General features: G+C 46.4%; 1 protein-coding gene across 3 annotated transcripts in view; it reads right to left on the bottom strand.

Moving 5' to 3' along the window:
- hip1 (huntingtin interacting protein 1) overlaps nt 1-27,546 on the bottom strand; it is a 220,431-nt gene that overhangs the window by 8,951 nt on the left and 183,934 nt on the right. For all 3 annotated transcript variants that reach the window (XM_084331299.1, XM_084331298.1, XM_084331300.1), the window contains exons 23-29: nt 23,650-23,760; nt 23,359-23,417; nt 19,331-19,424; nt 5,123-5,223; nt 4,548-4,653; nt 3,983-4,106; nt 1,873-1,934 (exon numbers count right to left, since the gene is read on the bottom strand). In XM_084331299.1, the coding sequence (XP_084187425.1) occupies nt 1,873-1,934; nt 3,983-4,106; nt 4,548-4,653; nt 5,123-5,223; nt 19,331-19,424; nt 23,359-23,417; nt 23,650-23,760 (657 nt within the window). The remainder of the gene's footprint in view (nt 1-1,872; nt 1,935-3,982; nt 4,107-4,547; nt 4,654-5,122; nt 5,224-19,330; nt 19,425-23,358; nt 23,418-23,649; nt 23,761-27,546) is intronic.

Below are 27,546 nucleotides of genomic sequence, written 5' to 3'. Positions count from 1 at the left end.
CAAATAGTCCATACATTTAACCGGATCTTAACACTTTGGATGCCACGGGTCCCCGTCTCAAAACATGGTTGAATGCCATCACCCACTTCAATGATAGCGTTGTGAACGCATAAACTATGTCTTAAATTATGTCTATGTGTCTAATCTGGCCGTCGCTTATCAATGACTTGTTTGCAGTCAACATTGTCGAAACGGATTGTTTTTTTAATCGGTTCATTTCCGTTTTATACCATTTTGAAAAACCCTCGTTTTCTTGAAAGTTTCAGGAAAATATAAAGATTCTGTGATAAACAGCCTTTACTGGAATATTCTGGAATACACAAAAAACTTTGTAATTTTTTGGCCTATTTATGAATCGTTTTCAAATAAACGCTAGATTATCGATAGTATATGTGTACTTATGCACGCTAGAGAAGCAAGCTGAAAAATCTATTCTCTCATTTCCTGATCAGCGCACACACACACACACACACACACACACACACACACATACACACACACACACACACACATATGGCACACGCTGATATCTCTGTGAAAACAGCTCTGATTATCCTAAGACTGGTAAAATAGATTCCTTACCTCAGATCAGATGTTCTCCAAAAAGATTATTCCAATTCCTGATCGCCATTCCAAATATCGATTGCCTTTATTGATTCAGCGCTGGGTACTGGAAATATGTATTCCACGCTGTTTTGCAACTCGGCAATGACTTGGATCTCTTCGGATGGCTTGCCGGAGAAGTAAAATGAGGAAACTGGATTCCCCCCCCCCCCCATGTCTTTCATTCAGTCTAATCCAATGGGGTGCAGTACAACAGGGAGAGCCAATAGGGGGCGGTATTTTCCCAATGGAGCTCAGAGAGAGTTTGCAGCACTAACGTGAGACTAGATTGATGAAATATGAATTCAAATCGCTAAAAAAAAAAAAAAAACACAATAAAACGCTGTATGTCGTTGCTGGCATTCAACTGTCGGCATGAACTAATGACATATAGCGTCGTTGGCACTCAAAGTGTTAATGTATAGATTTAGTCATTTACAATATAGAAGCACACAGCGGTTTCTTTAGGGTTCTTAAAGTGATATATTTTAGATTGACAAATGTATCAGCTCAGGAGATAAATGTAACAACTGAAAACAACCTAGTCCTTCCCGGTTCATTTATTATTATTATTATTTATTTTATTCTTGAGCATATTATGGTAATTTATAGTAGCTTTAAATCATTCTTCATGAATGTTAGCCTTACAAGGTTATGCATTTGTATTATTTGACCGTCTTTTAGCGGTGGTGACAGATAAATATGTTGAGAGTCAACAAGCCGGACATCATGACAGGCCAGGAATAACACGGAACAGATGTTTAGTTTCGGTTCCACCACTGACCTTAAAATAAATGGTCTGGGCGGTGGGCGTCTATTTGCGGGGTAAGAATTAGTATCTTTCACATGGGCACGGTTGTGTATACTAGACCTCAACCTTGGCCTTTCTATGTATATCTATACCATGTATATCTATAAGGACTGTATATACATCTGTGTATATATGTATGGTTTTTTATCATAGTGTAATCATACTTGTACCACTGTATATAATAATACTGTACATACATTAGCTTAGCATATTTACTCTGAGCTTTATATACTCCATATATACATATATATATACACATATATATGTTTTACTGTGTACTACAATGCACTTTACTGCTACTTTGCACTCTGGTTAGATGCCATTTTGGTGTACTATAATACATAGTACACTATAATGTGTGTGTACAATAACGACAATAATACATTTTATTAAATCGAATCTAATCTAATCTATATCCATTATCCACAAGTTAAAATATGTGACATTCATTCCCTTACCTGGGAGTCCATCTCCTGGCGTTTGATCTGGGTGAGCGTCATACTGGAGAAGTCCATTGTGTCTAGAGTGATGGGGGAGAAAGAAGAGAATGTGTCACAAAGTGAAGTCAGAAAACATATAGATGTACCGGTATACAACAGTTGCTTACACAACACATGCTACACTAGAATGCTTAAAGGAACACTCCAACATTTTGGGAGATACACGTGGTTGTCATCTTCCCCAGAGTCAGACGAGACGATTGATATCAGTTTAATCTCTGTGTGTCCAGTTGCCCCGGAGAGAGGTCTAGGTGCATGCTAGCCTAATTTAGCACAAGGACTGGATGTAGTAGGGAGCAGCTAGCCTAGCTTAGCACAGGGACTGGATGTAGTAGGGAGCAGCTAGCCTAATTTAGCACAGGGACTGGATGTAGTAGGGAGCAGCTAGGCTAGCTTAGCACAGTGACTGGAAGCAGTAGGGAGCAGCTAGCCTAGCTTAGCACAAGGACTGGAAGCAGTAGGGAGCAGCTAGGCTATCTTAGCACAAGGACTGGAAGCAGTAGGGAGCAGCTAGCCTATCTTAGCACAGTGACTGGAAGCAGTAGGGAGCAGCTAGCCTAGCTTAGCACAGGGACTGAAAGCAGTAGGGAGCAGCTAGCCTAGCTTAGCACAAGACTGGGTGTAGTAGGGAGCAGCTAGCCTAGCTTAGCACAGGGACTGAAAGCAGTAGGGAGCAGCTAGCCTAACTTAGCACAAGGACTGGAAGCAGTAGGGAGCAGCTAGCCTAACTTAGCACAAGGACTGGAAGCAGTAGGGAGCAGCTAGGCTAGCTTAGCACAAGGACTGGAAGCAGTAGGGAGCAGCTAGCCTAGCTTAGCACAGGGACTGGAAGCAGTAGGGAGCATCTAGCCTAACTTAGCACACGGACTGGAAGCAGTAGGGAGCAGCTAGCCTAGCTTAGCACAAGGACTGGAAGCAGTAGGGAGCAGCTAGCCTAGCTTAGCACAAGGACTGGAAGCAGTAGAGAGCAGCTAGGCTAGCTTAGCACAAGGACTGGAAGCAGTAGAGAGCAGCTAGCCTAACTTAGCACACAGGCTGGAAGAAGTAGGGAACAGCTAGTCTGGCTCCATCAAAAAGTGAAGAAATACAACTTCCAACAACTCCAAAACTGACACACAGATGTGAAATTGATAACAATCTGCACATCTGGAGTCTGGGGAAGATGGTAAATAAGTGTTTTCCCCAAAATGTTGGAGTGTTCCTAAAAATAGAATATATATATATATATATATATATATATATATTAGGGCTGACCCCTATTAATCGATTAGTCGACTAATCGGTCGAAAGGAGCCGTAATCGACTGGCCAACATGTAACCGCATCTCTTGCAATGATGACGCAACTCGTCTTAGTCGAATATAATAAAAAAAAAAAAAAGTATATATATATATTTTTTTATCATTCTTTCCAAAAGAAAAGAGGCCTAGAAGCGTGGCTAACACTAATGGCACGCATACCAGAGGCTAACTGCCTACAAAAACAGGCACAGAGGCACTGAAAGAGGATTTCACCCATCTAATGAACACACTAGACTAGACAAAATCAAGATGTATCAATCAGTGGACCAATTGCATGCTTTTGCAGAGCACAAGAAGCCTTCAGTCGACTCCTTCAGACATTAAGCACCCCCCACAGCCCAAATGAAATGATAAAAAAGTTAAAAAAATAAAAATGTTTAAAAATATTATTTTTTTTTTTTTTTTTTTTTTAAGTCGACCAATAGTCGACTAACTGCAAATTTTGGCCAATCCTAGTCGACCATCCAAATCCTTAGTCGGGGATATAGCTTTACATTTTCCTTTGTGGGAAACCTTTTATTGAATTAATACAAGTTGCATGGAAATATTTGAGACAATTAAAAGGGTCTCCAGTGGAATGCAATGTTCTGGTTTTATTCTATCATCGCTTTGATATAAGATGATACAAATATTTTAAGTATGGTTAACCTTATGTAGTGTGGTTGTGAAAGGGTTAACCTTCTGTATTGTCACCATGAAAGGGTTAACCCCTTTGGTAGTGTGGTAGTGAAAGGGGTAAGCAGGAAGCAGCCTCGGCGATGCACCCACCTTTCTCCTCGATCTGACACTTGCCCGACTTGGTTGAGGCCACGACGGCGGCGGTGGCCTGGGTGACCCCCCTGGAGGCCTGCTGCAGGCGGTGCAGGTTGCTGCTGTCTTTGTCGGCTTTGACCTGCAGAGACAACCATCACATTCACATCCATTCACCTGGTTCACAGACGTCATGAGGAGAACCGGAACTAAGTGATAACTAAGTGAAACGGGCCCATCTTAACGAGTCATTTCATTATGTATTGTGTCTTAAATTATTGTTTTCTTAATACATGTAAATAGATATTTTCACTGGTTCCAAATCCTGAAATGTCTTTAAGAACAGGTTCAGTTGGATTGGTACAAATGAAATGGACCTATCTCAAACCCTGCCCTCTTTTCTTGGTCCTCCAATCACAACCGTTGCTTCCCTCAGACAACAGCAGGGGTTTGAGCCTGAGGTCAATTCTCTCGCCCCCCGCTGGCAAACTTTTTCCACTTTTCAAGACTCCATAACCATATTTAACAAAATACTTGTTAAAAAGAGAATTGGTCCCGCAGTGTAAGCAGCTCTCTAACCCACCTTGGATGCTGCCACTAGCTGTGCCGTGCTGGCGGCGATCTCGTGTGAACAGACCATGAGCTCCTCGTACTTCCCTTTACCCTGAACCACCAGGTCTGCAGCGTCCCTGCGGAGACACAACACAGTGGACTCGTTCACTCACTGTTCTCCTTGTTCACTTGTTTTTATTCCTTTCCTTCTTTCCTTCCTCCTTTCCTCATAGTTTCCCCTTTCTTTTTAATATCATATTTAATACTGATAAGATACAATAAGATATCCCTTTATTGATCCCCTTGGAAAATGTGGGCGTCATAGCAGCATATGGGGAGGGGGGGTACAGGTATGGGCAGGGCAATAGTAAAAAGACATACGACATTTTATTTGATCTGAATATAAAAAATATGAGAAAAATAAACGGTGTTAACAAAGGTGCAGACAAGGGTCTGTATGCCCTATCGGCTATATTATACGTTACAATAAATATAGGCAACAAAGAATTTGAATCTGAATGTATACTATGAGTAACAGTAAAAGTAAACAGTGTACACAAGGTGCAGTACGACGGAGAGAAGCTACGCAGCAGGGCTCCTACTTACACCATGACCGTGGCACCCCACCCCACCGCTTTGGAGGCGGATATGAGGCCCTCGGTCCAGCGAGAGTTCTTGACATAGAACTCCTTCATGGAGGCCGCCCCCTGGTGGACAAACAAAGGGACTCTCATAAGTTTAAGGGAGAGAATTACTTTCACGGGGCAACTGTGTCATTGTCGAACAGCCCTACGCAGCGTGGCTGGCAGGTCATTTACACAAACATAAACAAATAACAAAATAACAAGAATAGAACAAAATAAGACAGATATGAGAATTCCTATTGGCATACTGAATCATTTATACCGTATAAGGTCATGAAGGCAACATAGATGGTCGTCAGAGTGTTGAGCAGGGATGGCAGTTACACATGAGAGGAAGAAATCAGTTTTACATTGTGGGTTAAAGATCCCATACAATGACCTTCTCTTTGATTGATTGATTGATTGATTGAAAACTTTATTAACAGATTGCAGAATGGGTACAATACAGTACAGCTCAATACACACAATTGTTAAGGGGATGCAGACCAGAGAAAGACTTTCGTCTTGTTTACATCAGGGTCCTCCATTTTCAATTCATCAGGACATATATGACATACATGACATACAGATAGTCAGTACTGCTACAGCTATACATTTGTGACATACCAGATTTGCAAATACAGTACTGTTTGTGATACAGAAGGAGTCAGGAAAAGGGAGTATATACATTTGACGTAGAAACTGTACATTGGAGGAGGTTGGGTGGGGGGGGGTTGGGTACACTGGGATATTGACAACCATACTGGGTAATCTACATTGGAGGTGGTTGGGGGGGGGGGGGGCACACTGTATAAACAAGCAAAACTGTACATTGAGGGGGGGGGGGGAGACACTGTACAAACAAACAAAATTGTACATTGGACTATTGACAAAACCATACTAGGTAAATGACTGTACATTGGAGGGGGTTGGGTTAGGATATTTACAGGGGCCAGTGTTGAATTGCAGTCTCCCGTAGGTGTCCCTTGAGAGAGGTTTTGAAAGTGGGTAGTGATCCACATTCCTTTACAGCTTTGGGTAGGGCGTTCCACATTGATGTGGCATAATTGCGAAACGTGTTTAGTCCCTTATTTGAGCCGAATCTGGGTTTAACATGATTTGTGGAGCTCCCTCTGGTGTTGTGATCGTGGTATTCACTGTCCTTTGGGAAGTATTTTGACATGTACATGGGTACCTTGGTCGTGTAGTGTATCTTGTAGACCAGGCCCATTGCAAGTTGCTGTACTCTGTCGTCTACTCTAAGCCATCCTAGGTTGTCAAAGTGGGCAGGGGTGAGGTGGGTTCTAGGAGTAAGGTCAAGCAGTAGTCTGACCAGTTTGTTTTGAGATGTTTGTAATTTTGTTTTTCTCTGCACCGGGTTTTCATCTATTTATCATAATGTGCCCATTTCTTTTTTGTTTTGTTATCTCGTCTAAAGAAATCCTTTGTTTTCTCTTGGTAACAGATGGTTAACTGTTTGTAGTGTGGTAGTGAAAGGTTAACCATCTGTAGTGTGGTAGTGAAAGTGTTAACCCTTTGTAGTGTGGTAGTGAAAAGGGTTAATGGAAAAAGTACCTAATTCATGAGCTGGAATTGGGAGTCTGTATAACAAACTGTAAATGTGTGGACACTTCAGGATGTTAATCAAATCGAGGTGAACATTTGATGTAATTTGTTCCTCACAGGCTCTCACTGAACTCACTGATCTTGACAAGGTGTCTAGGATCACAACTATGGTGCTTAAAGGTAGAATCTGTAATGCAATCAAACTGCGACCTCTAGGCACAAGAGCCCTGCTGCTTGGTACTGCGCTTTGTTTACTCCTTAGCTTTGGTCTGACACGTGGGTTGGAGTTTAGTAACTTATTACACTATGAATCTCTCCAGACCTCTCTTGGTGCTTGAGATGCAGCCAGCAGGAGCAACCCCTCCCCTGTACCCACTGAAATCCAACCCACACTCCAGATAAAAACTGTAAACAAAGCGCAGTACCATGTTGTCATCGTTTGCCTAGAGGTCGCTGTTTGACAACATTACAGATTCTAGTGGTTGAATTGTATTTATTATTTGAAAGGGATAAGCATGAGAAAATATTAATAATTAATTATTAGGGGTGTAACGGTACACAAAAACCACGGTACGGTACGTACCTCGGTTTTGAAGTCACGGTTCGGTACGGGTTTTCGGTACAGTGGGGGAAGGTTTGGCTTTCCATGTTCCACTCAGGGGTGATGTAGTGTGCAGTAACTAATTGTACTTGTAGGGCTGTCAACGAATATTCTATATTGAAATTAATAATCGACTTGTAATATTTTTTTAAATTATAATAATTATATTAGATTGTGGAAAAAAACAGCCCCTGGTGGGCGGTCGTTAGTGGTTAACATACCGTTGTATTCGTTCGGTACACAGCCGTTCGGTACGGTTTTTGTACACACTGAAACGGTTCGGTACGGATATGTGTACCTTTACACCCCTATTAATTATATAACTTGTAATTATTGTAGGAAAGCCCTGCTAATAAGACTACTTGTTCTGTACTGACCCTTTAAGAGTTCCTCCCCTTTAATGTGAGCGAGCTGGTCTCAGTGTTATTGTCTGACGACTACTTTGTTCTGTACCGGTCCTCTAAGAGTTCCTCCCCTTTAACGTGAGCGAGCCGGTCTCAGTGTTATTGTCTGACGACTACTTTGTTCTGTACCGGTCCTCTAAGAGTTCCTCCCCTTTAACGTGAGCGAGCCGGTCTCAGTGTTACCGTCTAACGACGTGCTGTAGTAGTTTACCCTGTCCCCATGGGATAACGTGTGCGTCAATGAACGTGAGTACTGTACCTGCGTTTAGTTCGTTCATTCAGTTTACTCTGTACTTAGTGCGTCCCCGCTGATCCATTCCTGTTGACGTCATTCCCCCCGTTACTGAAACACTGCGCCGTTAGCTTAACTACACGTTAGCCAACTTACGTTGCCCCTCCTATGATATGCTGCTGCGTTGCGTGGCTAGCTTAGACGCACGTTAGCTAGCCTAAGCTATAACTATAACTCACTCATTACCCCTAGTGAACTGAATGTATCTTACACCTGGTTTACAGTCCACCTACCTATACTGTTTACATGCACTGAAGGAGTAATTCCCTACATAGGTTATGTAGGTTATGTATATTAACTCTGGTTAAGTGAATGCTCTAGTTACTATTTGCATTATACTACTAATGGATATTCTTGTTTATGTACATCACTACTGTTATTAATGTATACTGTATTGTATTCCTCTGTAGACAACCACACCTGGAAATCTATCAAATAACAACCAGTAACTGCAGCACGCCTCTGTGTAATTCTTTAACGGGTGTTACAACCCCATAGTGTCCGCCAGTTCCATCAAACGCACCCTGCGGAGGCCCTAGCCCTCCGTTTCATGGTCCTTCGAGCCGGATGGAGCTCCTTCAAGACGCTATGGCAGACCAGGACAACACAGAGACCACCGCTCACCCGCAGAGAGAGCGCCACCTACCAAGCCACCTACGTGACTTCGAAGTGGGATACGAACCTCAACCCAGTACTCAACTCAGTACCCAACCAAGTACTCAACTCAGTACCCAACCTAGCGCTCAACCTAACACCCCGCCTAGTACTCAACCCAGTACTCAACTCAGTACTCAACCCAGTACTCAATCCAGTACTCACTCCAGTACTCAACCTAGTACTCAACCCAGTACTCAACTCAGTACTCAACCCAGTACTCAATCCAGTACTCAATCCAGTACTCAACCCAGTACTCAACCCAGTACTCAACCTAGTACTCAACTCCGTACTCAATCACAAGATGAACCCCCAAAGGCCCTACCCCACGCATCACAGCGCCGGGATAGCGAGACGAGGAACCCATCTACGAGGAGCGAGCGGTCAGGTGTTGGCTCCCATCGTTCATACCCGGCGAGCGAGGCAAGGGGCCCGTCTGAAGGTAGTAGGCCCTCACATCAGCCAACTCATAGATCCACCATAAGGTCAGGTGCCTGCTCCCATCGCTCATGCCCGGCGAATGAGGCAAGGGACCCGTCCGAAGGTAGTAGGTCCTCATACCGGTCAATTCCTAGACCCACCATAAGGTCAGGCGTTGGTCCCCATCGTTCATCCGGGAGCGTACACACACAACATGCTCTCTCACCAGTCCAGGAAGCTATCCTCCAGGAGCACATCCACTCCCTGGAGCTCGAGGAGCTACAGCGCCAGGTAGAAGAAGACGGCAACGCCGACCTGGAGTGCCAACGCTTACAGCGCATACAGCAGGAAGCACAAGATGCAAGAGAAGCTATCGCTACACGCCTCGACAGGCAGAGGCGGCTTAAGAAGAAGGAGCAGGAACTTCAATTAGCCAAAATTGTCACCTCACTCCTTCAAGAGTCCGAGACGGGACCACGTAGCGGTGCATCGTCCCCCCGGGGCTCCTACTCCCTACCAGCGATGCACGCCCCACCTGCCAACGCTCCCGCAGGCTCACCGCATCAACCCATCTCTCACCTACACCCTGCACCCCCTCTTGTGCCCGCAGCAGTATCTGAGCCGACCTATCCACCACCTGGACTACAGCACCACGTAGTGGCACCTGTGCCTCTAGCACTCCCTACTATACCACAGAACATGCATTCCCCGCCGGCTAACCCAGCCGCCATCACCCCAGTGATGCACCATCCAGCACAGGCGACGTCTCGCTCTGCCGCTCCCCCTGTGTCATGGTACCCAGCTCCTAACATGCCTGGTCCAATTGAGCAACCTACGACCTCACACGAACCTTCTGTAGCTACACACAGTACCCAGAGTCCTACCTACGGTGCGACCATCTCTACTGCAGCCCCACCATACCAGAACGCGAGTCCTGCTGCACCTCACATGGCTCTTACCCCGCCACAGGTTATATCGGGGCATTTACAGCACCCAGGATCAGAGATGCTGATTACCTCTCCCTACGGCATCCCACAGCCGATGCTGCCAGTCTTTGAACGTGACCGCGAAAGTGACTTTGCCCTACTCAAGATAGCCTTGGATAACTTGATGGGTAGTACCGGGCACCTGTCTGAACAGTATAAGTACCAGGTGCTCCTCGGCCACTTGAAACTCCCCAGTGCTCTCCACCTCGCCAGAGCCTACATGTATGACCCTCGACCGTATACCGCTGCATTGCAAGCCCTGCAAGACAAGTACGGCCAACCCAGACAGCTCGTCCAATCAGAGTTAGGCGCCATTCTCAACTCACCTCCCATCAAGTTCGGTGACACTGAAGCCTTCGACTCCTTCGCCCTGTCCATCCAGTCTCTGGTGGGCATTCTCGGGACACTTGAAGGTCAAAACGGGTACGAGCTGAGATGCGGATCCCACGTCGACCGGCTCCTGAGCAAGATGCCCCCTTCAGTCAGGGACGGATTCATCGAATACTGCCTCAGCCGCGGCATTCTCCGGACAGGGTCAGACCTGACATACACCCTGCCCAACCTGGCAGCCTGGCTCCAGATGAAGTCACAGGCTAAGCGCCTCTCAAGTCGAGCCGCAGCGCTCTATCAGTGCGACGCACCCAAGCCAACCAAGCAAGACCAACGTGTCACCCACTATAAGGAGAAGACCACAACCATCCTCCTCAATGCTGGGGAAGTCGCTAGTACCCCAGAGCCTACTCGCTACAAAACCCCTTTCAAGTCCAAACCGTATTGCCCCTATTGTGACAACAAGGAGCACTTCTTGAATGCTTGTGACGACTTCAAGACGCTATTTACCAGCCAGGCCGTGAAGTGGATCAGAGAGGAGAAACGGTGCTGGAAGTGTGGCCGCAAACACTCTGCCGAAGCATGTACTCTGACGCGCCCATGCAATACATGCAAAGAACAGCACCTTACCATTCTGCACGACTCCATACAGCAGGGTGAAACCACAGTCTGTATGGTCACTACACCACCCACTAAGGTATACCTCGACCGGCCCAACCGTCCACAACAGGTTATGTTAAAGGTCATCAAGGTCATCTTGAGGAACGGGGACCAAGCCCTGGAGACCTATGCCGTGTTGGACGACGGCTCTGAACGAAGTATCGTTCTGCCTCAAGCCGTGCGGCGGCTGAACCTAACCAGAACGCCAGAGACTCTCCATCTACAAACCGTCCAGCAGAATGTCGAACAGCTCCAGGGCAGCTCCGTCTCCTTCGACGTTTCTCCATGGTGCACGCCTTCCCAGAAGTATCGGATCCACCAGGCCTTCACCGCCGAAGGCCTCAGCCTGGCCGAACACTCTTATCCTGTGGCCGCACTACAGAAACGCTACAAGCACCTCCACGGCCTGCCCCTACCACCAGTCGACCATGCCCAGCCACTACTTCTGATTGGTTCAGATATGCCACACCTTCTGACCCCAGTACAGCCTGTACGCGCAGGCCCACCAGGCGGCCCCGTCGGTATTTGCACCCGACTAGGTTGGTCACTCCAGGGCCCAGGGTTCGAAATTAACGGGGGCTTGGGGCATAATGCCCTTGAAAATGGACAAAATGCCCTCGAAAATCAGTTAAGGGGGGCACTTAATGCCCCCGACAGTTTACTAATTATATATATTTATCCGGTAATGGAGCGTGTGTATCGTACGGTTCAGATATATATGAATTGAAAATGGGGGACCCTGATGGAAACAAGACAAACGTCTTTCTCAGGTCTGCATCCCCTTAACAATTGTATGTATTGAGCCGTACTGTATTGTACCCATTCTGCAATCTGTTAAATAAAGTGTTCATTCATTCATTCAGATGACGCGCAAATAAAACAATTCATTTGGCGGAGCCGGTGTTCTGCACTGGCTGCAGGCAGCAGCAGCAGCACTGCAGCCAGCCAGGTGCTAGTCAGTTTGTGTAAAAATGGCACGCACAATATAAATCAATCTTCATTACGACTTTAAAAACATAGCCATTAACATTACATAGGCCTACACACATCTTGCCATAGCGTTAGCAGTTTGTACAATGTTTGTAGCTGTTAGCTAGCTAGCCCTTCACAACAACAGCTAACACCGTAGCTACTAGCTACTGTAGCAGAGGAGGAAATGGGAGTCTGAGAGGCGGGGTGTTTAAAGACAATGATAGGCGTTTATTTAACATCCAAGAAGGCTAACATACAACTGTGTTTTACTAACTCCAAACGGGACTATTATCGCTTTCGCGCTGCTTGTTGATGTTATAAACTGCTCCTAACGTGACCGGAGCTGAAGGTGGCGGTGCCACACGCTAAAATGTCCGTGGGGACCCGGCGCCAACCCATAGATAGTTCCAACTCACCGAATTACGTAATCCACCACAGTTGCACTCAATATTTAAATAATGTTAGTCTAAATAAATGTAGACAGAAACATAATAATTTCAAGCAGAAAACGAATCTTTCCATTAATAACTGACAATCAGGGAATTTAAATTAAAAATTTAAAATTGTGTGTGTTTATATTAATTAAAGAAAGGAAAGTCTAGTGCTGGCTGAGCATATTGTTTGTTTGCACTAAGTTAATACTTTGACAAATGTAGCCTATATTTTTCAGTCAGTTCGGTCTTTGTGTGCCAAACATTATTTAAGGCTGTAAACACTGTAAACCTTTTATTTTATTTTTAATAAATGAGAAGCATGTTTAGATTTGAGTGTTAAATTTTTTTTTAATAAAAATTAACGTATATCGAACTGAAAACCGTGACCCCAAAATCGTGATACGAACCAAACCGTCCATTTTGTGAACCGTCCCACCCCTACCGTTTATCATAAAAATTCAGTGCCCCCGAAATACAAAAAAAAGCCCCCGAAAATCAATTAAGGGGGGCAAAAAAAGCCCTTGAAAAAAAATGTTAATTTCTAACCCTGCCAGGGCCCTACAAACCTTGCCCAGACTACATCTTCTTCACAGTGCCTCCACACTGCCACTGCCTCTCCAGCCACAGAGCTCTTCAGGAATGTCGAGCGCCTCTGGCAAGTCGACACTCTCCCTTACATCAGCACGAAGGCAGTCACCCGCTCCAAGCAAGATCAGCAAGCCATGGTCGCGCTCCAAGCACTCACTACCAGGGTCAAGGTCGACGGAGTCCAGCGCTACGCTACTCCCCTGCTTCGGCAAGCAAATGCTACCCCACTACATGTCCCTAAGGAAGCTGTGCTGCCATGCCTCCGCAGCATAGAGAGAAGACTTACCAAGGACCCCAAACGAGCCGAGGTCTACTGTAATGAGATACGGAAACTGGAGAAGGCTGGTTACGTGGCAAGGATAACCCCGGCAGAAGCTGACCAGTCTGCAGAATCCTACTACATCCCGCACCATATGGTGACCCACAACAGTAAGGACAGGATCGTTTTTAACTGTTCATTCCAGTACCAAGGCCTGTCCCTAAATTACCTTCTGCTTCCTGGACCTACACTCGGGCCAACCCTGCTCGGTGTCCTCCTCAGGTTTCGTCAGCATGCCGTGGCAGTCAGTGGCGACATCAAAGGTATGTTTCACCAGATCCGCCTGCTGCCTACCGACAAGCCAGTGCTGCGCTTCATCTGGAGGAACATGGAGAGGGAGAAGGAGCCGGATATCTATGAGTGGCAGGTACTTCCATTCGGGACAACCTGTAGCCCCTGCTGTGCCATTTACGCCCTCCAGCAACACATCCAAAATGACACAGAGGGCAATTCCAACTTGATAAAGACAGTCGAGCAGTCCTTCTATGTCGACAACTGTCTGCATAGCACACACTCCGCCGAAGAAGCCAAGCGTCTCGTCGATGAACTCCGCCATCACCTACAGACGGGAGGGTTTGAGGTCCGCCAGTGGGCAAGCAACGTGCCTATGGTCATCGAGCACCTTCCGCCCGAAGCCCGCTCCGAAAGCAGCGAACTGTGGCTCTCCAAGAGTAGTAGTGACCTTCAGGAGCCTACACTGGGCCTACGCTGGAACTGCCTCAATGACTCCCTGGGCTATAAGCATCGCCCTGTGGAGACCTCAGCACCTACCATGAGGAACCTCTACAGAGTACTTGCCTGCCAGTACGACCCCCTTGGCTACATTGTACCTTTCACCACAAGAGCCAAGGTCATCATACAAGACCTTTGGAAGGAGGAGGTCGGCTGGGACGACCCAATCCGACCCCAAAGCCTGCTCGACAGATGGCGCACCTGGGAGCAAGAGATCCCTCACCTCATACACCTGGAGTTCCACCGAGCCTACGCTCCACCACATGCGAACACCTCTACTTCGACCAGGGACCTCCACATCTTCTGTGACGCGTCCGAGCGTGCATACGGCTCTGTCGCCTACATGCGGACCATGGATGACCAACAGCAAGTCCACATTTCCTTTGTGCTCGCTAGGTCTCGGGTGGCCCCCAGGAAGCAGCTGTCGATGCCCCGACTCGAGCTGAGCGCTGCCCTCACAGGTGCCCAGCTTAATGATGTACTTCAAGCCGAGCTCACCGTCCCCATCCAACGGGTCGTCCTGTGGTCGGATTCCACCACAGTTCTCCATTGGATCAAGTCAGAGTCCTGTAGATATAAGGTCTTCGTGGGCACACGAGTTGCGGAAATCCAGAACCTGACTGAGCCCGATAACTGGAGATACGTGAACTCTGCCTCAAACCCAGCAGACGACATCACTCGGGGCCTAACCTTGGAGGAACTGGTACGACCACATCGATGGCACAAAGGTCCAGAGTTCCTCTACCTACCTGAAGACCAGTGGCCTACTATGCCCTCTGCTCATCCCGAGTCCGACGGCCACGAGATGAAGAAGTCTGCCATAATCTGTCATGTAACCACCTCTCCCAGTCCTCTGCTCCCTGCCGTTGAAGACTTCACTTCATGGAAGGACCTCGTCCAAGCAACAGCCAGGTCCCTTCACGGTGCGGCCGACGCCCAGACTACAGATCAGCCCTACGAAGCAGCTGACGTCCTCAATGCCGAGAAGGCCCTCCTTACACGAGCCCAGCTGGACTCATTCCCAGAGGAGATCAAGGCCCTCCAGTCTGACCGACCTCTTCCCTCAGACAGTCGTTTGAGCTCCCTATCTCCGGAGTACGACAAGGCTACAGGTCTCCTCAGAGTAGGCGGTAGGCTGCGCAGAGCCGAGAACTTGGGGATGGATGCCATTCACCCAATCGTCTTGGACCCACATCACCCCCTGACAAGGCTGATCATCCAAGACTATGATCAAACTCTTCTCCACCCCGGGCCTGAGAGGGTATTCGCTGATCTTCGATCCCGATTCTGGGTTCTACGAGGAAGAGAAGCAATCCGCAAGCATCAACACACCTGCCGAGAATGTCATCTGTGGCGAGCAAAGCCCGACATGCCTAAAATGGCCGACCTTCCGCCCTGTCGCCTGCGTCTCTACAAGCCCCCATTCTATTCTACAGGAGTAGACTGTTTCGGGCCATTTCACATCAAGATAGGGCGCCGGAATGAGAAGAGGTGGGGGATCGTCTACAAGTGTATGACTACACGCTGCATACACCTTGACCTCCTAGAAAGCCTGGACTCTGACGCCTTCTTGATGTCCCTGAGGCGTTTCATCTCACGCCGCGGCACACCTTTCGAGCTCCTCAGCGATAATGGCACAAACTTTGTCGGAGGAAACAGAGAGCTGCAGGAAGCCTTTGCCGAGATGGAACCCAGACTGAAGGAACAGTTAGCTAAGCAGAAGATTACGTTCCGCTTCAACCCGCCGAGCGCACCGCACTTTGGTGGAACTTGGGAGAGGGAGGTGAAGTCGGTGAAGACTGCCCTCAGAGTCATCCTGAAAGATCAGATAGTGTCTGAGACCGTCCTCCACACAGTCCTCATCGAAGTGGAGGGCATCATGAATGCAAAGCCATTGGGCTACCTCTCCTCGGACGTTGCAGACCCTGATCCCGTTACCCCGAACCTCCTCATCATGGGACGCCGTGACTCGTCTCTACCTCAAGCAGTTTACGACTCCAGTGACCTCCTTGGGAAACGTCGCTGGAGGCATAGTCAAGTGCTGGCCGACCACTTCTGGTCTGCATTCATTCGCCACTACTTACCGGGTCTACAGGAGAGGCAGAAGTGGAGGAAGGACGGCAAGGAACTGTCACTAGGCCAGGTGGCCCTAATCGTTGACCCACAGCTCCCTCGGGCACTCTGGCCTGTCGGGAAGGTCACTCAGACATACCCTGGAGCTGACGGGCGCATCCGCACCGCCGCTGTCCAAGTGAAGGACCGAACATACCTGCGCCCTGTGTCCCGGTTGGTGCAGCTCCCGAGCCTCCCGGATACCGAGGACCCCAGAGACTTTCCCGTTTTAGTTCAAAAGGTCTAAGTAGACTTTTGGGTGCGGCTGTGTAGGAAAGCCCTGCTAATAAGACTACTTGTTCTGTACTGACCCTTTAAGAGTTCCTCCCCTTTAATGTGAGCGAGCTGGTCTCAGTGTTATTGTCTGACGACTACTTTGTTCTGTACCGGTCCTCTAAGAGTTCCTCCCCTTTAACGTGAGCGAGCCGGTCTCAGTGTTATTGTCTGACGACTACTTTGTTCTGTACCGGTCCTCTAAGAGTTCCTCCCCTTTAACGTGAGCGAGCCGGTCTCAGTGTTACCGTCTAACGACGTGCTGTAGTAGTTTACCCTGTCCCCATGGGATAACGTGTGCGTCAATGAACGTGAGTACTGTACCTGCGTTTAGTTCGTTCATTCAGTTTACTCTGTACTTAGTGCGTCCCCGCTGATCCATTCCTGTTGACGTCATTCCCCCCGTTACTGAAACACTGCGCCGTTAGCTTAGCTACACGTTAGCCAACTTACGTTGCCCCTCCTATGATATGCTGCTGCGTTGCGTGGCTAGCTTAGACGCACGTTAGCTAGCCTAAGCTATAACTATAACTCACTCATTACCCCTAGTGAACTGAATGTATCTTACACCTGGTTTACAGTCCACCTACCTATACTGTTTACATGCACTGAAGGAGTAATTCCCTACATAGGTTATGTAGGTTATGTATATTAACTCTGGTTAAGTGAATGCTCTAGTTACTATTTGCATTATACTACTAATGGATATTCTTGTTTATGTACATCACTACTGTTATTAATGTATACTGTATTGTATTCCTCTGTAGACAACCACACCTGGAAATCTATCAAATAACAACCAGTAACTGCAGCACGCCTCTGTGTAATTCTTTAACGGGTGTTACAACCCCATAGTGTCCGCCAGTTCCATCAAACGCACCCTGCGGAGGCCCTAGCCCTCCGTTTCAATTATATAACTGAGATAATTACAGTATCTGATCCTATCTTGTATCTTGTCTAATTTTCAGTACCTTGATGGGCATTGATCATCATTTAAAAATCAATTACAGTAATAAATAATGAGAAATGGGTTTTGACTAGTGTGTGGATTTGGGAGTCTGATATGTTATTTAGGCGCTGGGGAAATATTACATTGGTACTCTTTGCCTTTTGGCAAGGGTAATACATCTTCAGATTAACAAGCCTCAGCAAGCTGCTCAGAATTGTTGCCCTTTGTGCTGTCATAAGGGGGCCACAGGCAAGCAATTAGCTTGAATGTATTCATTAGCTGTGCTTTTTGGAGCCAGGAACACTGCCTACCTAATGTACCTTTTTAATTTAATTTAATCATTTTTGTTTACTCTTGGTAGCCAGGCAAGGAAGGAAATCATGTATTTAAAACTTGGTGCAAGCCACACAGATCAAAATGGCACATTCAAAACAAGAGGTACTGGAAAACAAGATTTAGATTTGTTTCTTTGCAAAAACCTTAACCAACATGTTCCACAGATTCAAGGATGTCATATTAAAATGGTTGAAAAGATATGTAATACAGGGGCGCCAGGGTGGCGCACCACGTACAGCACTGCGGTGCAACACGGCCGTCCCGGGCGACCTTTGCCGAATGTCTTCTGTTCTCCCTCTATCCTCCCATACTTCCTCTCTCTCTCTACCAGACTGCCCGGTAAAAAAACAATAAAATATCTACCAAAAAAATACATAATTTAGAAAAGATATGTAATACTGTATGTCTTGGGTGAATTAAAGGGGGATGAATAGGATGAAAATGGACAAATTGATCCCCCTCACTACTTTTAAGGACTCTATCACAGAGTTGTTTACACACACCTGCAACTGTCACCCAGCCTGTAAATTGTAAATGGTCTGTTCTGCTGTATGTATTACATACCTTGTAATTTTATTTGGTTGTTTGTTTGATGTGTGTTTTAATTATTTCCCTTACCTCTGTGATGTATGTATTGTATTCTGTCTCTTTTCTATTTGATTTAATAAATAAAAAAAGTCCCCCCTGTCAAGTCAAGTCAAGTCAAGTCAAGTCAAGTCAAGTCAAGTCAAGTCAAGTCAAGTCAAGTCAAGTCAAGTCATTTATTTATAAAGTACGTTTAAAAACTCAAGAGCCAACCAAAGTGCTGTACAATCAAAGCATAAGATCAATGTCATAATATAAAATACACAAATAGAAAAATAGAAAAAGGCACAACAGGACAAGTACAATATAGCACACAGGGGACAGAGGAGCAGCAGAAGAGATACAAGGGGGAGGGGGCAGGATAAAATTGCATGGGAGTGTGTGAGTTAGGGTGTGGGAGAATCAGGGTTTATTGAAGGCTAGGGAATAAAAGTGGGTTTTTAGACGGGCCTTAAATGTCTCCAGCGAGGGGGCAGATCGGATCTCCAGGGGTAGCTGGTTCCACAGTTTGGGGGTCACAGCCTTGAAAGAGCGATCGCCTCTCTTTTTGAGTCTGGTGGGGGGGGGGGACCAGCCGAGCCTGGTTGGAGGATCTTAGTGACCTGGGTGCTGCGTAGGGGGTGATGAGCTCTGTGATGTATAGGGGTGCTGCACCCGATAGTGCCTTAAAGGTGAGGAGGAGGATTTTGAAGTCTATTCTAAGTGGGACTGGGAGCCAGTGTAGGGAGGCTAGAACTGGTGAAATGTGTTCTCTTTTTTTGGTGCCAGTAAGGAACCTAGCTGCCGAGTGTTACCCTTTTGTCCTCTCGCCAGGCCGTCATTGTAAATAGGAATTAGTTCTTGAGTCCTAGACCTGCCTGGTTAAATAAAGATTACATAATTTTTTTTATTGAAATCTTAGTGACAATTTGAAAAACACTGCCGTCCCGTCTTTTTTAATTTGAACCAATGAACCAGCCGGGTGATGATGCTACTCACCCTGCCACTCTCCACAATGTCCCTTTGCAGCTCTTTGGATGACAGCACCAGCTCCTTGATAGCCTGCATCAGGTCTGTACAGGAGGCTAGGATCCTGCAGGGGGCGACAGAGGACACACTTAGTCCAGGTCCACTGACCTAGCCTGGACGCAAGCTACCACAGATCATACTCCTAGAGATTAGATACATTCATCATACAACAGTTGGTTCTGATCAAACAATCTAACTGGCTGAGAGCCGTGTGTTTATTTGCTATGATGTCATGGCTAGGAGTTTGCAACGCAACAAACTGGAAATGCTCAATTAAAAAAGGGTGCGTTCCAATCAGAGCGCTTGATCCCCTGGTATGAACATGGGATCTCATGATGCTGCAGAAGATGCTGAATATTATTAACCTCTGATGCTCTAAATGGAGGCAACCAGAGTGAAACACAGATTACGCACTCCAGGAAAAAAGGGCAAGGTGAGATCTCTGCAGAATGTTTCATTTGGAGCCCTGCCTCTGGACTATACCGATTCCTATAAATACTTGGGCTTTACTTTGGATGAATTCCTCACGGGTGACGTTCTTCGGCTGCTTTCTCTCGCAAGCCAAAAATAGACCGGAACCGTCAGCATGGCAGGATCAGGCCGATGGCATCTGGTCTTTTAGGTCGCTTTCACACAGGGGCTGTTTGGTCCGGACTTTCGGACCAGAATTCGATAGTCCGTTTTCGGGTCTGTGTGAATGCGCGTCGAACTCGGTTCGCGGACCAAACAGTCGAACTCTGGTCCGGCTGAAAACGTAGGTCTCGGTTCGGCTTCATCGAACCAAACGCGAACCAAATATAGGAAGTGATTATTATTACCACTGCTCGCAGCACTCACTGCAAAACAAGCAAAACAAGCACACTGCATCTAATCTCTCTCTCTATCTATCTATCTATCTATCTATCTATCTATCTATCTATCTATCTATCTATCTATCTATCTATCTATCTATCTATCTATCTATCTATCTATCTATCTATCTATCTATCTATCTATCTATCTATCTATCTATCTATCTATCTATCTATCTATCTATCTATATATCTGTGCATCTTGGGAAGAAGGAAGAAAAAACGCAGCTTATTATTATTACCGAGGCGCGCAGCTTATTATATTATTAATAAAACAGCTACTTGTGGGCACTCATAAAAACACTGTGGTCTACAAGTTGTTTAGCGAGAGGATGGTGGTAATGTGCTTCAATAGAACAATGGATCAATGCCATGTCAAAACTCGGCTCCGCTGATCTGGAGGACTCGCAGTCCACAGACACACACACGCGCGCGCGCGCACACACAGGATCGCAGCCACACACACATTTCCACTGTCCAATAGACAAGCGCCCTTTTCGACCGCGTGACATTGTTCAGAAGGTCTCGGTCCGCCTCACAGATATCTGTGTGAAAGCAGGCAAACCAAATGAAGAATGCAACAATGTTGCAACTTCACCCCCAGAACCGCACCGAGTCCACCAAAACTATATGTGAAAGCGACCTTAGTGTCGGAAATGCCCTTAAAATTAGCCTAGTTAACGAAACATGTCATCCTCCTGTAAAACGTCATATTACCTCTCAGCCCACATGCAGTTTAATGGACAACATTGCTGGTGAACGAGGAAGGAAAACACTGGTAATTTTCCTCCGCAGAATGACATCAATGCGTGACTGAGCAGGGAGCTGAGCTACAGGGTCAATAATCAGTGAAATCACATTCTACAAAGACATACAGTAGAGGCTCTTCCACATACTCACAGCTCTATGGATCATGTGTCCAATTCTTAGTTATACACAGCTGGAGTGTGGGGTTAGAAGGGTGTAATAAAGTAAGAATAGAAAGATGTTTCCATGGGGTACATACATCTTGGCCCTAAACTAGCGATAAAAGGAGATATTTATTTAATTTATTTATTTAACCTTTATTTAACCAGGCAGGTCAGTTTAATAAGAACAAATTCTTATTTTCAATGAAGATATGAGTTGCGATGGAAATCAAGCTAAAGTTAGAAAATATACAGCTGTGGAAACACCTCATTTAGAGAGTAGGATGACAATTCTTGGATAAAGGAAAATGTTTTCGATTCTTAGAGAGGCAGACTTGGGGCATATCTTTCATAATGTTTGCTGTGACGTTAATATGTTGAAACAAAAGTTATCCCTCAATTCAGGAGAGAAATGGTCCAATGACATAAGATCTAAGCCTAAACTTAGAATATACAGTATGTTCAGATGAAGCAATGTTCTGGTCCTGAGCCCTATGTTACTTCCTTTCTAACTACAAGCCAGAGGTCATTGTGAGCTCAGTTGAGAACTGGTATCCTGCCCCTTGCTATTGAAGTAGGTCGGTTCACAGTTATGCCGGAAGAGAATAGGATATTTACATTTACATATGTAATGTTTGTGACCTAAACAATGTCGAAAATTAATTAAATTTCATGTTCTATTGTACAATATTGTACTACTCTACATACATTATATGGCAATTTGAGGATTCTCTTGTTTGATTAAATGCAAAAGCAAAGAGCTGAGCTATTCTGGGTAGATGACGGGTGGAAGTTGGAGTGGTTGAAGTATTTAAGACTGACTTTATTTCTAAGGCCTGGAATAGAAGGCAATCTCAGCTTTTTATGTGAGATATGTTCTCATCGAGTGCGGCTTCCGACGTCGTTAAGTAGGAGCTTCCCAGACACCCTTGAAGGCACCATTGGACAGTCTGGTTACAATTTGAACAGGAAACCACTGTTTCAACATTTACAACCACGGTAACTCCTTTTGTTTCTTTACACAACTCTCTCACATAGCAGCGAGACAGTAAACATTATGAATACGAATGTTTGAGAATGTATTATGTAAACAAATTAAACACTTAAAATGGTATATCCACATGTCTATGAGAGTCGTGCACAAGTCCGTAAGAGGAGTAGAACACTACTTAAAGTGATATCTAACTTTGGTTAAACATTGCTAAAAAAAAGAAAAAACTAAAAAACACCTCAGTATGAGGTTACGAGCGTTCAACCTTCAGCATTATCACAACAATCTGTGGTGGTCACTAATGGAAATCACACTATTCCTTTTCCTGTTACTGAGCTAAATTACTTCTTAAAAAGATTCTACACAGAAATAAATATCCATATATGTGTATCATCACTGTACATAACCCTGGGCAATGACTGTCATCACTGTAGATAGCCCTGGGCAATGACTGTCATCACTGTAGATAGCCCTGGGCAATGATGTCATCACTGTAGATAACCCTGGGCAATGATGTCATCACTGTAGATAGCCCTGGGCAATGATGTCATCACTGTAGATAGCCCTGGGCAATGATGTCATCACTGTAGATAGCCCTGGGCAATGATATCATCACTGTAGATAACCCTGGGCAATGATGTCATCACTGTAGATAGCCCTGGGCAATGACTGTCATCACTGTAGATAGCCCTGGGCAATGATGTCATCACTGTAGATAACCCTGGGCAATGATGTCACCTACTTGGTTATCGGTGGGTGATTGCTCATGAACTTTGACCCAAGGTAATTGTATGCCATACACATGTTGAACGATACACAAAAAATGTGTCTCCTGGGAAGTATAGTAGGCTACTTATAATAGCCTAGTCCTCACTCCTAAACAGATTGCCTGAGATGCTTCTGAGTCACATCCGGGAATAAACAACGGCATCATTGACAACGGCATTATTTGTGTGTGTGTGTGTGTGTGTGTGTGTGTGTGTGTGTGTGTGTGTCCGTGCGTGCGTGCGTGTGGGGGTCGATATGAAAACACCACTTCCATTACCTACAGTATTGTACTGGTTTATAAGGGGGTTGTAGGTTCACACGGGGGTTGAGGTACTAAATAGTGAAAATGTTCTCCTCAAATGAAGTACTTTTGATTCTTTAATTCTACTAACGGTTTGGGAAACAAGCCCTGGTACAATTGTGTGCCACATCCCTGTGTCTCTGAATGCCAGCTGTCTGGACGCGGCCTGAGAGTCTCACCTCTCATTGACCTCCATCTTGACTCCAGTGTCACCTGCACGAGCCTTGTTGAGTATTTCCTGTCAGGATACATGAAGCCGCGCATAAGAAACCAGGAGCAGTGTATACACATACACACACATGTATACACACACACACACACAATACACACACGGACACACACACAATACACACACGGACACACACACAATACACACACGGACACACACACACACACACACACACACACACACACACACACACACACACACACACACACACACACACACACACACACACACACACACACACCTCTATCCTGGCAGCAGCAGATTCAACAGCAGCAGAGGTAGCAGCCATTTCCTGCTCTACTAGATCTCCCAGCTCCCCTTGCTGTAGCTCCAAACCCCGAGGACGTAGTTTCTAGAGAGAGAGAGAGAGAGAGAGAGAGAGAGAGAGAGGTGAGAGGCAAGCAGACATTAATCAAGCTTTAATCAGTCCGTTCAGTAAGGTATTTAAATGGGATGGATTGCATCCAGGACAGTCTCTCTGCTACAGGACAGTCTCTCTGCTACAGGACAGTGTCTCTCTGCTACAGGACAGTGTCTCTGCTACAGGACAGTCTCTCTGCTACAGGACAGTCTCTCTGCTACAGGACAGTGTCTCTCTGCTACAGGACAGTCTCTCTGCTACAGGACAGTCTCTCTGCTACAGGACAGTCTCTCTGCTACAGGACAGTGTCTCTGCTACAGGACAGTGTCTCTGCTACAGGACAGTGTCTCTGCTACAGGACAGTGTCTCTCTGCTACAGGACAGTGTCTCTCTGCTACAGGACAGTCTCTCTGCTACAGGACAGTCTCTCTGCTCCAGGACAGTCTCTCTGCTACAGGACAGTCTCTCTGCTACAGGACAGTGTCTCTCTGCTACAGGACAGTGTCTCTCTGCTACAGGACAGTCTCTCTGCTACAGGACAGTGTCTCTCTGCTACAGGACAGTGTCTCTCTGCTACAGGACAGTCTCTCTGCTACAGGACAGTCTCTCTGCTACAGGACAGTGTCTCTGCTACAGTACAGTCTCTCTGCTACAGGACAGTCTCTCTGCTACAGGACAGTGTCTCTGCTACAGGACAGTCTCTCTGCTACAGGACAGTGTCTCTGCTACAGGACAGTGTCTCTCTGCTACAGGACAGTCTCTCTGCTACAGGACAGTCTCTCTGCTACAGGACAGTGTCTCTCTGCTACAGGACAGTCTCTCTGCTACAGGACAGTGTCTCTCTGCTACAGGACAGTGTCTCTGCTACAGGACAGTCTCTCTGCTACATGACAGTCTCTCTGCTACAGGACAGTCTATCTGCTACAGGACAGTGTCTCTGCTACAGGACAGTCTCTCTGCTACAGGACAGCCTCTCTGCTACAGGACAGTCTCTCTGCTACAGGACAGTCTCTCTGCTACAGGACAGTGTCTCTCTGCTACAGGACAGTGTCTCTGCTACAGGACAGTCTCTCTGCTACAGGACAGTCTCTCTGCTACAGGACAGTGTCTCTGCTACAGGACAGTGTCTCTGCTACAGGACAGTCTCTCTGCTACAGGACAGTGTCTCTGCTACAGGACAGTGTCTCTGCTACAGGACAGTCTCTCTGCTACAGGACAGTGTCTCTCTGCTACAGGACAGTGTCTCTCTGCTACAGGACAGTCTCTCTGCTACAGGACAGTGTCTCTGCTACAGGACAGTGTCTCTGCTACAGGACAGTGTCTCTCTGCTACAGGACAGTGTCTCTCTGCTACTACAGGACAGTGTCTCTCTGCTACAGGACAGTGTCTCTGCTACAGGACAGTGTCTCTGCTACAGGACAGTCTCTCTGCTACAGGACAGTCTCTCTGCTACAGGACAGTGTCTCTGCTACAGGACAGTGTCTCTGCTACAGGACAGTCTCTCTGCTACAGGACAGTGTCTCTCTGCTACAGGACAGTGTCTCTGCTACAGGACAGTGTCTCTGCTACAGGACAGTGTCTCTCTGCTACAGGACAGTGTCTCTGCTACAGGACAGTGTCTCTCTGCTACAGGACAGTGTCTCTGCTACAGGACAGTGTCTCTCTGCTACAGGACAGTCTCTCTGCTACAGGACAGTGTCTCTCTGCTACAGGACAGTCTCTCTGCTACAGGACAGTCTCTCTGCTACAGGACAGTGTCTCTCTGCTACAGTACAGTCTCTCTGCTACAGGACAGTGTCTCTCTGCTACAGGACAGTGTCTCTGCTACAGGACAGTCTCTCTGCTACAGGACAGTCTCTCTGCTACAGGACAGTCTCTCTGCTACAGTACAGTGTCTCTCTGCTACAGGACAGTGTCTCTCTGCTACAGGACAGTCTCTCTGCTACAGGACAGTGTCTCTGCTACAGGACAGTGTCTCTGCTACAGGACAGTGTCTCTCTGCTACAGGACAGTGTCTCTCTGCTACAGGACAGTGTCTCTGCTACAGGACAGTCTCTCTGCTACAGGACAGTCTCTCTGCTACAGGACAGTGTCTCTGCTACAGGACAGTGTCTCTCTGCTACAGGACAGTGTCTCTGCTACAGGACAGTGTCTCTCTGCTACAGGACAGTCTCTCTGCTACAGGACAGTGTCTCTCTGCTACAGGACAGTGTCTCTGCTACAGGACAGTGTCTCTCTGCTACAGGACAGTGTCTCTCTGCTACAGGACAGTGTCTCTCTGCTACAGGACAGTCTCTCTGCTACAGGACAGTGTCTCTCTGCTACAGGACAGTCTCTCTGCTCCAGGACAGTCTCTCTGCTACAGGACAGTCTCTCTGCTACAGGACAGTGTCTCTCTGCTACAGGACAGTGTCTCTCTGCTACAGGACAGTGTCTCTCTGCTACAGGACAGTCTCTCTGCTACAGGACAGTCTCTCTGCTACAGGACAGTGTCTCTGCTACAGGACAGTCTCTCTGCTACAGGACAGTGTCTCTCTGCTACAGGACAGTGTCTCTCTGCTACAGGACAGTGTCTCTCTGCTACAGGATGTCTCTCTGCTACAGGACAGTGTCTCTCTGCTACAGGACAGTGTCTCAGGGTGCGGTTACACCTTTCGTTTCATTTTCGTATCATTGTCATATGCGTTTCGCCGCGACGTCGTGCGCCTCGAGTCACACTTTCGTTTTTTTTTCGTTTTTGTCACCCGAGCACACTGATGTAGTACACTGCCAAAGCAGTAGGTGGCAGTACGTGGCAAACATGAAGGCAATTTCAACCAATCAGAACTGTGTGCCAATACACTTCCTGGAAGCTCCAGCAAAGAAAATGTCAATAAGGCAGGCGCCTATGCCGCGCCACCATCTTGCCTATTTACTCAATGCAGCAATTATTTTTCAGCAAAGCCTAATAAAAGTGCAATAAACAAAACGGATACATTCACTGTGTGTTCTGCCTGTCATTTGTTGATGAAACAAAACTAACATCAACACAAGTGACCACCAAGAGCGGATAGTTTAGTCTAAAAAACGATCGGTAGCATTGTTAGCTGCATGCTAACGTCAATGGAATTTGCCATTATAACAGTATAGCATTGTGGCTAGAAGCTAACGTTAGCTCACGCTACTTAGCCAGCACCAAACTGATGATATCGGGAGCTATCAGTGGTTAGATAACATTAGAGACAACGCTGTGTGTATTAAACAAAGGTGAATAGATGACTGGGCCATTTTGTTTAATGCTTGTTAAGTTGAAAGAGGAGCTTTGAGCTAACAGGGTTTGATAGCTAACACTAGCTCATGTTATCCAGTGGCAGTGCCAATCGGTAATGCTAGCAGAATGAATGGATGTAAACTTTCTTTAACATATTGCATATGGGTACAATACAATACGGCTCAATACAAACAATTGTTAAGGGAATGCAGACTGTTGTAGCTTGGACTGGGGTCCTTATAACAATAACTTGACAACACATAGTAGCTGCAGCTATTTGGTTTGGGACAGCTCTCTGTCACCGGAAGGGCACGCAGATGGTATCTACTGCGCATGGGCGTTTTCGCAACAACGGCTCATGCAGACTACACGCTGTTGTCTGCGCGTTTTTTAGCGTTTCTCCAAAACGCAAACATAATTTTGCGTTTCAGCCGTATCCACAAAAAAACGCCAACAAACGCATTTCTGTGTAATAGGGACATGAAACGTATTCAAAAACGTATAAAAAAACGCCACAAATACACTAG

The sequence above is a fragment of the Notolepis coatsorum genome (genome assembly GCF_963971535.1).
Source record: "Notolepis coatsorum genome assembly, chromosome: 1".
NCBI lineage: Eukaryota > Metazoa > Chordata > Actinopteri > Aulopiformes > Paralepididae > Notolepis > Notolepis coatsorum.
The sequence above is the reverse complement of the archived record's forward strand: the minus strand, read 5'-3'. Positions and strand labels throughout refer to the sequence as shown.